Here is a 16115-nt window from a genome sequence, read left to right on the forward strand (position 1 = left end):
AAAAGTTAAGAGAAAGGAAAAAAGAGACTGTGCTGTCGCGTCCGTGTGTGCGTGCGTCCTTGAGAACTGTAACTCGTATAACTTATGTTGTCAGTTAATTGTAGCATTGCCCGGTGTGAAATCGGCATATGTCAGACTGACCTGCATGGCCAAGCAAGTGAAAACCGGCCAATTCCGGTCACAGGCTGGTCTATCGGTGCATCTCTAAAAGTATTCTATATAGCGTTTTGAGGCTGACAGATTTTCTGGGTGGAAAGTGAAATAGGCCTACCCACCAGAGCACAGTAGGCAACCAATTGTGTTTGTTTTTCTTCATTAAAATAAGCCTTAGGTATCACACAGTGCAAATTCATTACAGTGCAGACGGATAGAGTCTATTTTAAGGCCCGGTTACATACCATGCCACCCTGCTTACAATAGCAATCTGAGAAGCTAATGCATCGTCCACACAAAGCGCAAAATGTTGAGGATCTAGCCACAAAACTGTGACAATGGAAGCTAACCTGTGCTTATTTTTCTTTATTCCTCCCTTACCTTATTTCCATGTTGACTGTCTCATAGGCTTCTTCTACCTTCTTCAGATTGGTAGCCTCCCACTCTGCAGCTAGACAAAACAAAAGGTCACACAAATTAACGATGTGGAGTTGTTGCATCTCAACAGCTGCGTGTTGCCAAACAGTGGGCACTTAATATAGGCTGTTATATCTAGGACTGGGAAAGGAGCGAGACTGCATATAAACAGAAAACTGCTATTTCCAGGTGTGGTAACTGCCGAAAAGCCTGCAGGCTTATTAGTCTCTTTACACTGACAACTGTGTTAACCGAGACTGAGAGAGAAAAGACTTCAGAGGGTGTGTGAGAGCAGCAGAGGTAGCCACAGCGATGATATGTTTGTTTCTGTTTTGTCACACTAGTATGTTCTGAGTATGACAAGATGTCAGACTAGTGGAAAGTGATGTGACAGTTAAAATGAAACTGTAAGTATATGTGTAACCCGCAAACTTTCTGGCCACTTGATGAATTTACATTATTCACTCTCTTTTTAGCTCTGTTTTGGTTTTCAAATGACCCCTGAGGGAAATATCTGGCTCTTTTTTTAAAGCTAGAATAGATCTTTATTGTCATTGTTTTCATCAACGAAACACAGTTTAGCAGCTCTCAATATAACAGTTAAATCACAGACAAAATTAAAATAGTAAAATATAAAATAGCAAAATGGAAGATTTAAATAGTAAAATATAACAATCAAGATAAATAAACACGATGAGGTGGCACATATAAACATAATGCTATTTATATGCATAATGTTATTGCAAAGCTAAATGCTCCACCGTCATCACTAGCTAGTTGCTAACTTTGTCTCTCTGTCATTTAGTGTTGGGCAGGTAATGTAATGTATAGTGTCAGTTTTTCAAAGATTTTTAAGTGAAAACAGCTTCCTGATGCTGCTGGAAAACGGGGCCATAAAACCAAATAATGAGATTAAAGTCTCTAAAACACTCTGTGGGTTCGTAACTACAAGCAACTCCTTTGATATTAATATCGCCATTTAATCAAATGGAATTGATAAAAATAGTATAGTACAGATCTAAGTCCCTTATCAGCAAAGAGGCAAAACATTTGCTGGTTCCATCCTTGTCAATTTGAGGGCTTACCCCTTTACTATTTCATACCATTGTACATCTAACTTAACACTTGTGTACAACTATGCTTCTTCACATGGCATCCGATTAAGTCACTGGTTATCTGCTGTGGAGAGAGAGGCACAATAGTAAACGGAACCATTTTATAGTGAAACATCTTGACCGTGTTGAGGATTACACATGAACAAAGAGGCTGAAAACTTGAGGAGAGAGAAGCTGGCACAAAAAAGTGCAGACTCCAGTTTAATTGTCTAGTGCTGATAGACCTTGGGATTTACTGGAAGTGGACAGGCTCATCTCGGTCTACGAGGAAACTCGGAGCCGTGGCAACAGAAAGGAATGTGTACGCAGCAAGGACTGTGTGGGAAGCTGTCATAGCCCAGGTCTGAATACCAATTAGCATGTTCCTTGCATGTGGTCTCAGCTGGTTGCCCATAAAGATACCCCCCACACAATTCCCCCAGCACCTATTTCTTGCTGAACAGTGTACAGATGTGGTGTGTCCAAGAGGCAAGCTGTGATTTCCCATGCTGTTAATGGCTATTTTTATAGCACCAAGATCCCCTTAAACTCCTTCAGAAAATCACAGTCACACACACAAGAATGTTCTCTCTTACATACTCTGATCCTCTCTCTTGCTCTCTTTATCTCTCTCTTTTTCACAGACACACACACACCAATCATCAGGCTAAGCAAATGACAAAATCCCAAGTAGGTGACATTTGACCCCTTGCAGCAGCCCAGTCGTATATGGAGAGAGTGGTGACTGTAAAGGGGGAGCTTAGGAGAGAGAAAAAAAGACAGAAAGAGCAGCCAGGCGTATAGTAGTACCCAGAGCAGGGAACACAGGGCGAGTAAAGCCTCTGGAATGGTCTCTGCACCAGTCAGGCCGATATAACCTGAGGCCGATGTACAGTATACCAAAAAGACCTCATGCTTATGGTCTAATGACTGGGAGGATTAGATTACTGGTCATACGGCCAATGGATGCAATGCCATCAAAATCACAGCTCGAGCCTGTTTCTTTATGTGCTCATGCTCTGTCTTTAAACCAAATCAACATAATGGCTCACTTCAACAATCAGATCCTAACAATATTTAAGGTTGTACATAGGAAGAAATGCCCTTTATTATACTGAAAAGTCTACTTTCTCTACATTCAGGGGATATTCATATGGAAAGTGTAGGACAAATGATTTCAAGTTGAAGCTGAATTAACCAGTGGAAAATGTTCCACTTCCACAAGTTTACTGTACTTTGCTTTTAGCACTAGACGCCATCAAGAGGGTTTTTAAATCACAGAGGCTGTGTACAAAAATAAATATGCCATCTTCTGTCGGAAATCTCCTGTGCATACTATACCTTGAGCCGTAGACCGGAGATGCTCTGTTTACATGCGAACAGATCAATAAGCAAGGCAATTTCTCTGCAGGCTAAAAAAAGAAGCCTGGGAGTCGGTGCAATGAGCGCTGCGGTGGTGCTTAACAGAACAAGGGCAATGCAGTGAGGCCACCCTTGAACCTCACACTTACACAAGCAACAGACACCTTTAGCTAGATTACGCTGGCTATCAGGCGTTTGCTCTGTTTGTCTGTAAAACCTGCTCTTTAAAATAAAGCCTGGCAGTATGCTCAAGCTTCTTACAATGGATCCTATTCACTTTCCTTCTCAAGCTCTTTTTATTCACCTCCATCTATCAAACCCTTTTTTCTTTTCATTTTGACTTCAACATTCTCCTCTCCTTCAATATTTTCAGCACAAACTCCTCAGAGTCTCCCTGTCACCCTCACCTCCCTCTCTCCAGCTGCATTTTCTCAGTTTCTCTCAGTTTCCCTCCTCAATTGGCTAACTTGTTCCGACTGCAGAGTAGGGAGTGGGGAGGGCTAAAATATAGGTTGAGGATTCCTGTAATTAAATGTTTATGGCAGGTTGTAACAACGAACAAGATGCCTTTCAGACACTGTCAACAGGGCTGGCAATAGCATTAATAGCCACCTGCTAGAATCAAACACGACCGCCCTGAGGTGCTAATTACACCTTTTTATTCTTAAAGAAGCTATTCAACAAAGGTAATAAGGGAGGTGTTACATTATAGAAAAAAGAATGAATGTTTGCATTTGAATCTTAAATAGAATGTGTTTAAATACGAAGAATATAAATTAAACATTTATTAGATAAACAGAGTTACGCTTCCATTTCTTTATGTTTGTCTCTTTATCCATCCAAATCTCACAAATGATTCTCAAACTGTAGCACAGGCTGCTGGGAGTTGAGAGGAGGTCACTCTCATCCCCTGCATTATCGTTGTGTTGGAGTGTCTGATTATATTAGGGTTGAGTGAATAACAGTAGCTGGCAGAAATAGCATCATGTTTTGAACTATCAGTGCAATTCATAGCATTGTGACTGACTCAGTTTGTATTCAGTCTCCCACACTCTCCTGCAACTCTCTCTTTTATCCACAGTGGTTGAAGGACAAGTGCAGCAACATGGCTAGATCTCGCTAAAATTACGAATGGGTCCATTTACTGCACAACTGCCATTATATCAAATTGTATAAACCAATATTGACAATGCCAAGCACCAGTGAACACACATACTGTGATTGATTATTAATATACAGTCAAATGTTTCAATAGTAAGCTTTGAAAAAAAAGTTATCTGGTACCCATATACATATTGTATTTTTCTTGTTTTGACTGACAAGGTAAATCAATCAGGCCTCACTGCTTACATTGTAAACATGCATGAGGGCTAGAACTACTGCTGTAACATCAGTCAATCAACAAAAAACGACTGGAAAAACGATTAAGGGATTTGTCAAAAAGAAGTGTCAAACATCTTAGCTTCACAAATGTTTGCATAGGCTACTTTATTCTTTTTTTTCACTATGAATTAAATAGGGCTGCACAATTAATCAAATTTTAATCACGATCACGATTTTGGCTTCCCACGATCAAATTTGCGTGATCGAGCGATATTTAAAATGCGTCATTCCCTTCATAGAACTGTTTTTGCAAAGCCAATCTAGTGCTCCATAAACCACTGTCTGATCACATGTCTCCATGAGCCAATCAGAGCTGTTCCCTGCCTGCACCGCGCAGCTTAGTTTCTAGATATAGACAGTCACAGAGGACAGAGTAACGTGAGGAAAATTCCACAACAGGTAGCAGTCGGTCATCATAAGCCGGTCACAATGTTTACCAGTTTACCAGTAAACGCAACGTTTTGTCCCGTCTGTGTTGTTTTTCAGACAACAGCAGTGACCAGTGCTAGTTTGTGTCTTTTAGCTCATAGCTTTAGCAGCAGACTGTTGGACGTCCACTGTTGGAATCCTACAGTGAAATACAGACACACTACACTGTTTAGCAGTCAGCATTTTAGCCGTGTTTAATCCATTTACTACTGTGGCTAACGGTAGGCTAACGTTACCTGCTGTGTAACGTGTTATTAGTGTTTACTAGCGTGACATTCAGCGATGTTTATGTTGCCTCTAACGTGGGTTTCGGAGTATCAGAGCGCAACGCAGACTTGTAAGTGGCAGTGTAATGAGCCACAGAAATCCGCGTAGCTATTTCGTCCGGTAGATACCAGGCACCACATGCGCCGTTAACGTGAACAGAAAATTGCGTTGCCTGTATCTTTCACGGCAAACATGCATGTGTGGAAAGCGGTCGCACAACAGCTGAAATGGCATACTCCTTCACAGTATCCTTCAATAAAGGAGGAATGTAGCACAATATGGATGTATTAGTAGGAATGTAGCACAATATGGATGTAAAAGCAGTTATAATTATATAATTATGTGACAATAAAATTTGTTTTGGCTAAAATCAACAAATAATCATGATAATTAATCGTGATCTCAATATTGATCAAAATAATCGTGATTATCATTTTGGCCATAATCATGCAGTCCTAGAATTAAATATGTTTGGGTTTTGGACTCTCTTAGTACAGAATAAAACAAGCAATTTGTAGATGTCATCTTGGGTTCTGAGAAACTCTGATGGACATATTTTGCTTATTTTCTGACATCTTACGGACTAAATAATGAATATAGTAATACAAAACAAATGACATTATAGTATAGCGCTTATTTGCGCAAATAATACAAGCAGAGTCATTGCTCCGGCCCAACCCCTTAATGCATGACTTACTGTGGTAAAACGTGAGATTACGATGTAATTACAACAGTATGCAAATCATTTTACTGCGGTAAAATGCAGATAAATGCAACAGTTAAGATACAATTGTTCATATTATCAGCGTGATGCGCAATCACTAACATTTAACATTTTAACGGACAAGGGGGCCCAATGAACAGAATAAACAGTCTGTGTAGATTGAGTTCACTCCGCAACAACTGGGTGCTGTTCATGAATATGTATGATGTAACAAACGCCTAGGAGCTGACCTACTTCTGTGTCTCCTCTGCTCGTGACTTGGTCCCCTTCCGGGGTAACTCTGTCATCTTGCAACATACTGTAATAGCAGGAAGGATGCAACTCTCATGTACAAATCAACATGCTCCCTTTTGATGGTTTTGTAAGTGATGATAACCGTCTGCTGAGGGAACGTGCTCAGTAGGTGACTGTGCAGCTGTTGGAACAATCTGGATGTGGTAATGATTGTACATTCATGGTGATACATTCGTTGCACGTGAGTTTATCATTTATGTTTCACTAAATGTAGATGTTAGGATCAAAACATCAATTTGTACTGGATCTAAGGGAGTCATGCATAAAAATAACAACAACTGATTGAATGTGTACTCAAGGAGTCATGTGACATGAATACTAGGAGATGCAGGAAATGGAGAAATTTGATGGACAAGACCGCTTAGACAAAAGAGAGCTCTCGACATAACTGGGGCTGCACACTGGAGAGTACTCGTCTGCACCATCTCATAAAATCTATTTATCTGGGATCAACTTGGTACGGTGCCAAACACGGTTAGCTTCAGGAGCTGAGAAAGAAAAAAATCTATTTCAGACAACATAAGAGATAGAAAGCTGGCAGCTGCTCAAATCAGACTTCCAACAAGTGAAAATGGGCTAATTTGGTGTATCCCTCAAATGGTTGCAATCCAATACATTCCTCTTGCGGCTATCAATGCACACGAATAAGGGTGAGAGAGGGTGAGAGGCAAATTGTTTCAACCTCTCGACAGCCTAATGGAAGAAGAGAGAAAATGTACTAGTAGCTCATTCTATAGCAAAGGAATGCTTGGTACACTTTACCATCCTGCTCCTCTCTTGACTCTTCTTTTGCTCCTCCTGTCGAACTAGCACTTAAGGTGAGCACAATTATGTCTCAAGGACGCGTCGCCCTCAGCCGGGGTCAGAGGTCTCGCCGAGCACCACGTTAATTGCAAAGCCCTCCTGCTTAACATTTCATATCTAATTTGGAAACGGAGCCTTTAATTAACATCAGCCTTCGCCAAGGTTTGTAACCTGCTGGAGCACCAATCCCCGTGCTCTCTTACACACTGAAGCTCTGCTGCCTCACATGCCAATTCATTTGTTGAGTGCTGAGAGGAGCATTGTCTTCCAAAAGCTCCCTGGTCACCCCAATGCGAACTGAGGGACATTCGTAAGCATTCGTATGTGGGAGACAGAGTGCAATTAATGTAGAGTGCTGTCATGCCACCATTTCTAAGTCAATAATATGTTTAAATAAGCAATCAATTGAAGTTATTAAGTTGATTAGAGAGCATTATACCATAATAATATTAATGTTTAAGAAGAGTAGATGAAATTATGATCTGCTACACATCAACATACCTAATCTTATACCACCTTAAATTCATGTCTCTAGATGTCTCTCACTCTTTTATGGCTATTCATTCCTTGTGAGTTTACTTTCTTAGACATGCCCTCATATCTCTAAACGCAACCTCACTAAATTAGATCAAAGTGAACCCTACTTCACACAACCCATATACAAAGCTAATTTGTTTATACTACTTAAAGCAGCAGCATCAAGAAGAATGACAATAATAAAAACCCAGACTGCATAACTGTAACTATGCTTGCCCTGTGGATGACACAACTGTCTTCCCTGTCGTTTTAGTCATATAACTGTGCATAATGCCTGCATCTTCTAGCACTAATCCACAGTCATTATTGGGCTTAACCACATCATATACAAAGTTTTCCATGGCTTCTGGTTTTAGACTAACCTAAAAGAAATGGTACGTCCTTTAATATCATAAGCCAAATAGGTGTTTCTGAGCAACACTGAAGACTTTTTGCTAATGATGACAGAAGAATCAGATATTAATCTTAATTCTTGCTTCCTGGCATTATTGGGAAAAAATTATTCTGTGCAAATAGTTGGTTAAATATGGATAATGAATGGATAATGAAAGTTAAATCATTAATTCAAAAAAGTCCTTAAACTGCACCTCAACCAATTAAAGTGAGGAAAAAGCACAGAGGGTGCGGCATGCGCAGAGCAGACAGGCAGCAGAAGGCGCAAAATGCACTATATTGCAGGGCATCACTAGACCACTAGTGACACGCGCCCTGCTGCAGCACGCAGTGAGTCATCAAAATACTAAACAGGGAAAATCCTCACTGCACCTCAGGAAAATGCCACTGCGCCTGCACCAAGATACGAGCCTAAACTAGAGTAATGACAAATCTGCTTCCTGATACACATTTAACTGGCAGGATATGAGCTGGGTATAAAAATAAAGGTTGTTCCTGAGGATTCAGAAAATGGATCCAGAGTGGCAGTTAGCATCTTATAATCTGTGGCAGACATTGGGTCTGCTTGCAGTAAGTGGTTACTGGGCAGCTTAGACTGCATCATGGCTGAAACTAGCAACGTTAGCACTGCGGATGACATGCGCTCTGCTCGAAACAGATGAGATAGCACAAAGGACAGAGCTGACAAAAGCTAACACAGTCAGCTGTAGCTCAGCAAGGACCAACTGAAATAGGACCAGTGATGATAGCACCATGGACAGCACCAGTTTGCCCCATCTAAGTCAGCACCATGGAGAGCGCTTGCTGAGCAGGCACCAAGAAATATAGACTACACAGAAAAGGATGGGCTAGGAACTCATTGAGCTGCAACTACCCTAACACAACAATGCCAGTATAAACATTCAGATCCAAGACTTGGGAGTTCTCTAAATGCTGTTTTTTTTATTATGTCAGACACCACATCTGACCAGAGGTCCTTGAAATTTGCACCTGGATCATAATAGTTCGTTAGTAGACATTCGTTGTTCATCACAACATTTCAGGGAACACCGTGAAGAAGAACAGAAGAACGCCATCATGTCCGTTTCTGTAGAGGAAGTGATTTCTGTAGACACCACTGCACTCTAAGTGGTGCTATGCTAATGTCTCTCTAAATGGGGGACTTTTCAGGACATGTTAGACAAATTAGAGAATTAGAAGTCGAGAGAGAGACAAGGTTGCACACGCTCACAAACAGACATGCTGACACATACAACTGTGCAGTAAGTTAACAACAAAGGAAGCCCATGAGTGTGAGAGAGGTAGCTTGTAGAACAACAGAGAGTAAGGGGGAAGGGTGATATGGAGGAGGGGGAAGGGAGAGGGTGTGTGCGTGTTAGTGTTAATGTCAGCTGTTGTTGGACTAAACTGAACGTCATTGACTGGCTAACCCAAGCAGCGCTGCTATCAGCACAGCGGAGTTGCTGCTGAGCAGCAGCGACCTCAACCAGCTTCGATGTAGGGGGTTGGTGGAAACAAGCGTGGTGACCCATGGTCTTCCCACAGGCAACAGCTCTTTGTGAATATGCTATATATATATATATATACTGTGCGTGTGTGTATGTGTGTGTGTGTGTGTGTGTGTGTGTGGTCCTGACATACATCTCTACACTGCATCAGTCTAATCGGGGGGAAAGAGGGAGAGGGGAGAACGACAAGTGTGAGTCAAGTCGTCACGCTACGGCTGGCGATACACTTCGGGATAGCCCTCACCGGCCCTGGGGCGTAGCTCTTTATGGCAGCTACCTCGGTTCTGAGACCCACTCACAAACGCAATGAGAGGATGATGGCCTTGCACCTACATTTTAACAAACAAAACGTCTCCATACAGAAAGCAGAATTGGGTGTTTTGCATGATGTACATGTTGCTGTTTATTGCGTTACTTCTCAAGATTCCATTAGTTTCCACACAATGATGTACATCAAACAACATCAAATAAGTATGTACAGTCATGCAAATTTATATATCTACTGTTATATAACAGTACTTTTATTATATATTATTTCTACTGTAGTTATGCCAGTACAGTCCTTCAACTTCACTATTCTATCTTTATTCCTCAAAGGAGCCTTTTCATTTCAAGACAGACCCATCTGCCTCATTTACTTTTACAACCATCCCGAATCCCTACTGGGATAAGTGTGTTACCTCCCTCTCTCCTGGCAGTGTCACAATTATGATCAAAAGCTTCTTGTATGTGCACACATCCAGTATGTGTGTTTGTGTGTGTCAGGGACAAGTGTGGACAAAACAAATGGTGAAGCCAACACCAAACCCTCTTGTGTCAGTTAATTATTTTCAGCACTCCAGATGCTGTCGCTGACTGAATACACAGCTTAAGACTTTGCTTAGGGCACTGCTTTTTGAAGGCGTGCCGGCCCTTTAAATAATACTAGAACTAAAGGCGGGGGCCGGGGCTCTGGCTACCAACACTGATACAGCAGCCGCAGCCTGATGGCAATTATTTAGACGTCCACTTGCTAATTATAATAGAGGATGACAGGTGCCCAAAACAATTTGAGCGCAAACTGCCTGTAAGCTTCTGCATGTGGTTGTCTCTGCTTATGGTTGGAGATAAAGATAGCCTAGCCAATGTCTCGTCAAACAAACGTCTCTTTTACTTCTCAGCTGGGTTCGGCTGCACTTGATTGTTTCTGATGAGCATGTTGTTACTGAGATGCTGCATGTTGGTGGTTTCACCAGTTACCTGAAGCTGTTTGTAATAGATCTGGGAGGTATGACGGGGATAGGAAAGGCATACTGATTTTGCAATCACCTATCTGGGGTGAGTGAAGGTGGTGTCAAAGATGAATCAACTAATCGATTAGTTTTCAACTATTAAATTAATCTCCAACTATTTTGATAATTGAGTTATCAGTTTGTCATTTTTAATAAAATAGTAAAAATTCTCTGATTCCAGCTTATTCAATGTGAATATTTATGTAACAATGTAAAAATGTCCAGTTGTGGACAAAAAAGAGACATATGAGGACGTCATCTTGGGCTTTGGAAAACACTGATCGACAATTTTAGAGACCAAACAACTCGAATAACCAAGAAAACAATCAACAGATTAATTAACAATTAAAATAATCCTTAGTTGCGACCGTTATATTTAATAATTGTTTTCAGGAAAGGAATTTTGCTTTTACTTGTTTTTTTTGTTTTGTTTTTAAATGTATGCCAATATTGATTACTGCTAGTTTTTTGTTTTGGAAAAGGACTGGTGGTGGAACCTATGCTTTAGTGAGGATGCATCATTGTATTGCAGCAGACCTAAAGGGGTTATATTCTACTGACTATTATTTCCATTATCGATTAATCAGCTGATCATTTTGTTGTTCATTTTCTCCAATTTACAGTCAAAACCCAAGCAAATTATCACATTTAATAAATGATTATAGCTGATTCTTTAGCATTTTTTCTTTAAAAATGATTCAAAATGATTATGGGATTATCAAAATAGTTGCAGATACATTTTCTGTGAATAAACCAGCTGTTTTGAGCAGATGTTCCTTTTTTTTTTTTTTTTTCAAACATACCAAACAAAAAAAGTATCAAACCAGGGGATTAAAAATCAAGGGCTTAAAAAAAAGTTCTGTGGGGTGGAAAGTGGCATAAGAGTGAATGACACAGCAACAGTCATTCTATAAGTGTGAGTCTCAAATGTTGTGTAAAAAAAGCTTTGAACCTTTTGGAAGGCTGTTTCCGGCCGCTTTTCTTTTTCTTTTAGGATAAGTCCTGATCAAATCCATCTGCTTTCTACTCATACCCCAAAAGCCTTTTTACTGCCACATACCCAGCAACATTTAACATACATAAAGACACAGACACACACAAACGCGCACACACACACAAACGCGCACACACACGCACACACACACACACACACACAGCTATCCGCTCTAGAAGCTGAGGGGAGACAGTGAGCCTTCCCATGGGACTGAGGAAAGCGAGGGTGGAGCCAGTATCTGGTAGAGGGTATATCCAATCACTGAAATCAAGGCAGTTGACTGCTGAATAATGAATATAAATTGAATGCTCTTCGCTAACTGCATTGAGTGGGAGAGCGAGCTGATGCACAGCTGTTGACGTGTTGGGGTGATTGTGGGGTGTGTTTATACACACTTAAGACAGGACTGTATTACTGTCTGTCTGTCATTTAGTCTGCTTCTCTCCTTTATTGCGCTGTGTGTGTGTGTGTGTGTGTGTGTGTGTGTGTGTGTGTGTGTGTGTGTGTGTGTGTGTGTGTGTGTGTGTGTGTGTGTGTGTGTGTGTGTGTGTGTGTGTGTGTGTGTGTGTGTGTGTGTGTGGCCTATTGACATCCTCTACTGTGACCCTCTGACTTCTGACAACTCCAATCAGTAGGATGAGTGGGAGGCGAAGGGGGAGGCTGTGAGTCCACAGCAAACGGTTATGATGATGATGCGTGTGTCTCTTTGAGAGTGTGTGTGTGTGTGAGAGGGAGCGAGGGAGCGAGAGACAGAGAGCTCTGCATGCAAATTGTTGCAATCCACGAACGAAAGTTCACAAGAGGAGGCAAGAAAGCTTGCTTTTCATATGATGAATTATTTTGTATCCATGAAATGTAATGCAAATTAAGACATGTTGCAGCTAGTGGCAGGTCTAAATCTATGTATTATCATAAGTAATAACAAAAAACACAAGACATAAGCAACATTTATTAGATGAGCAGATGTGCATAAGTCAAGAATTTTTTTATAATTCAAATGTCTCCACCTGAAATAGAAAAAAAAAATTGTATTGTAAAAGTTGTATTTTCAATAAAGATCGCTATATGGAGACAGAGTCACTGGCTCTCAGTGCAACATCATACAACATGTCATCTCCTATTAAGCTAGCAATTATCTATTAGCACCATTGCCTGCACTGGGGTTTGTGAGAGTCACATGCCAAAAAGTGTGACCTGCCATTTTCTATCAACAAGGTCCAGATTTAGATTCCACATTAGTCCCTACATGATGCCAGGCGCCTGTGTAAATGAAAGAGAGGAAAACCGTTGCACTTTGCTTAACACAAACACATTCCCAGATGGTTTTCTTCTACGCTCAAGAGGAGAGCGAACCCGATGCCATTCACGCACACGTATGTGTGATTTTTAACACACAACCCAAAAGGGAAAAATAAACAGTACACTGTCATCCTCGTTCAGCAACTTGAGCCACTTGGAGAAATCAGGCTCCCATTCCTGTTATTCTGGTTAAAAATTGTGTAAACAGACATTGCTACATAGAATGTGCAAACGTGTTTTTTTTCTTTTAAACTGTTTAAAGAAAAAGTGGCGGTTGGGGTTGATCACAAAAAGACATTTCAGATAGGGTAATGTAACCACTCACAGATTAGTATATCATAATATATTACAATGTCTTTTGATAGTCTGGAACCCCAGGCATAACAACACTAGAGTCTACAGCCACGCTAGCAGCTCTGTAAGGCTGTACTTGCACAGCAGTCCTTTGATCTAAATGCTAACAACATGCTAACATGCCCACAATGGCAATTCTTACATGCTGAAAGGAAGTAGCTAAAGAGATTATTGGACTCATTTTCAAAACAATTTACCTGACTTCATGGAGGAAAAGTCATCAGGATTAATTTTCTGGGAACCACAAATGTCTGTACAAAATCCATCTGATGAGGAGATATTTCACTGGATAAGGAAAAACTTTGACCTGCATTTGGTGCTAAAATTAAAGGTAAGAGGTTCATCTAAAGACATTAGGATCTATCAAATCCAAAAATAAAACTTTAACAGTATAAAGACACTTGCCTGACATGGCATTAATACAGATAGACATTTTCAATTTACACAATTTGAAAAGGGGAATAAAAAAAAAATGCACGCTGCTTCATGTCATATATTTCTTTCACAGCACAAAGAAGAAGAAAAAATAATGTTAGCTTACTTGCTGAGCACACAAAAGCCTGGCACCCATACTGAGAAAAGATTGAGAGGGCAAAACAAGACTGAATGTGATTTATGCCTAATCTGGGCACTCAGTTTTATAAGGCTGTAACTGCACTTTCATTTCAGAGAGTAGTTTGTTACCCACAGCAAGCCTTGTAAAAACCTCTGCGTCATGCAATGATATAGTAGAGGTACGTGGTACTCGTGGTACACCCTCGGTCTGCAGGTAGACCCGTTTCACATTTCTATACGGGTAAAATTGAATGTGTTCTATTCCGGAGGTCCTTCATGAAAGGTTTAATATATGTTTCAGTCACATGACATATCAGCAATAAAAGGCTTTTCATTGTTTACAACCAAACATGAATTTTTCCTTTTTTTCCTGCCAGCAGTCTCAGGCTTTCAGGCACTGTTTCATAGGCACGTAAAAAGCGTCACATTATAAATTCCCTGGTCTATTATTACCTTTGCTGTAATGACACATCCCACACAGCCAGTGCCAAGGAGCTCTGCTTGGGAACAGGCCCAATGCACCATGTTACACCGTGCTAACTGCATTGTAGTGATTTAAATTTGAAAACCGAGTGCTAGACCTCATTTTTCTTTTGCTTTATACGTCACACCTCTTTCTGGTTTCGCTCATTCGCTCACTTAGACGTTGGCTTCAAGGGGCCACTAAACATCATGAATTACAGACTTAAGAATGTGACTCGTGTACACAATTATCTTGAAGAATGGCACTTTAAAAAAGTTGTAGTTTTTATTGGCCTTGAACAATATGGTACCAGCAGACCACTACACATATCCTGTAACTATGTAAAGGTAAAAAGGTAAAGGTACTTTATTGTCACATACACATACTGTACATGTAGCGAAATTCATTCTCTGCATTTAACCCATCACTCAAGGGAGCACTGGGCAGCCATTTACAGCCCCAGGGACCAACTCCAGATCTGAGCCAGTGCCTTGATCAAGAGCACTGACTGGAGAACCTAGTACATTTTTTGATGGTGGGGGAAACCCACGCAAACATACAGTAAAAACTCCACACAGAAAGGTGACCTGGATTCAAACCCAGAACCTTCTTGCTGTGTGGCCACAGTGCTAACCATTGGGCCAACATTCTGCTGTAGTAAATCCTGGTGGTTAAAGAAAAGTATAGGTAGCACTAGACTAACCAAAATAGTAGAATTATTATATTGAACTAAAATGGAGCCAATGGTTCTGCAGCACCATTTCTATAATGCTACTACACTGTTACATTACCTGTAATTTCTGCTGCATTATCTAGTAATAAACCAAACTAATTTCTCATTCATACTGTATGTATGCAAGAACATGTTTTTAAATATGTCAGTGTGCTATAGTATCCCCTTGGTGCAAGTGTAAGCAGCCACTGTAAAGTGTGAAGTAATCAAGTCTCAGCTCTGTGCATGGGAGAATATTTAGCCCCTCAATACACACTAGTCTGAAAGACAACAGCATAAAATGCATAGATATGATTGACTTGCCTAATCCAATTACATTAAGAAACCGTTGTTCATTTAAGATGTACATTAAGCTCCAATTTGAAGAATATTTTCTGATTAGCAGACAGCTACAAACAGACTAATTGTTGTGTCTGGTGATTTGTGCTGCATAACATGATTCATGCACTGTCAATCAAGCTCCACTCTTGGATGGAGGGATGCACTGTTGCTGTCACTCGTTACAACCCCAACATGCAAATGGCATGGAGGCACATTTTCAGGCATAGTGTGAATATCAGTACATTGAGCTCGCTTACATTTGTTTATCTATAGTTGTATTTAACAGCGCTGACATTTACCAAAATTAATTTCCTTCACAGCCTTGCATTTGTTTGAACATATAACGGCGATGACTATCTAATCCCATTTTAATTAGGAAGATGTAGCAAGCACGCTAAGCTCACGCGCTCTATTCCCCGCAGCGATGCCACAATGGCAAGGAATCAATCACCAAGGCACCGGTTGCCAGGGCAACAAACGGGGGGCTTCTGCAATACTGTCTAAGTGGTAAATGATTGCCGGTGTAACTCATTGGTGGAGTTTTATCTATCTCTCTGTCTCTCTCACTCTCTCTTCATCCCCCCCTCCTCTCGTCGCATTTCCAGAGAGTTAATTAAAAGCAGCCAGCATGAAATAAATCTAAATCAGAGTGAAAATGAAACATACAGTACAAATTGAATTCCTACGTCAAGGGGTTTGAGGTTAGGCGGATAGGTGGGGGGTAACAGAAAGGCAATAGTAGCGATACATGAATATACAG

General features: G+C 40.7%; 1 protein-coding gene across 5 annotated transcripts in view; it reads right to left on the minus strand.

Annotated features, from left to right (window-relative positions):
* Positions 1 to 16115, minus strand: part of LOC120573318 (glucosidase 2 subunit beta-like) — a 129267-nt gene that overhangs the window by 44651 nt on the left and 68501 nt on the right. For all 5 annotated transcript variants that reach the window (XM_039822983.1, XM_039822984.1, XM_039822982.1 and 2 more), the window contains one exon: positions 535 to 604. In XM_039822983.1, coding sequence (XP_039678917.1) covers positions 535 to 604 — 70 coding nt within the window. The remainder of the gene's footprint in view (positions 1 to 534; positions 605 to 16115) is intronic.

This window comes from Perca fluviatilis, chromosome 14 (genome assembly GCF_010015445.1).
Source record: "Perca fluviatilis chromosome 14, GENO_Pfluv_1.0, whole genome shotgun sequence".
In the NCBI taxonomy this organism is placed as follows: Eukaryota; Metazoa; Chordata; class Actinopteri; order Perciformes; family Percidae; genus Perca; species Perca fluviatilis.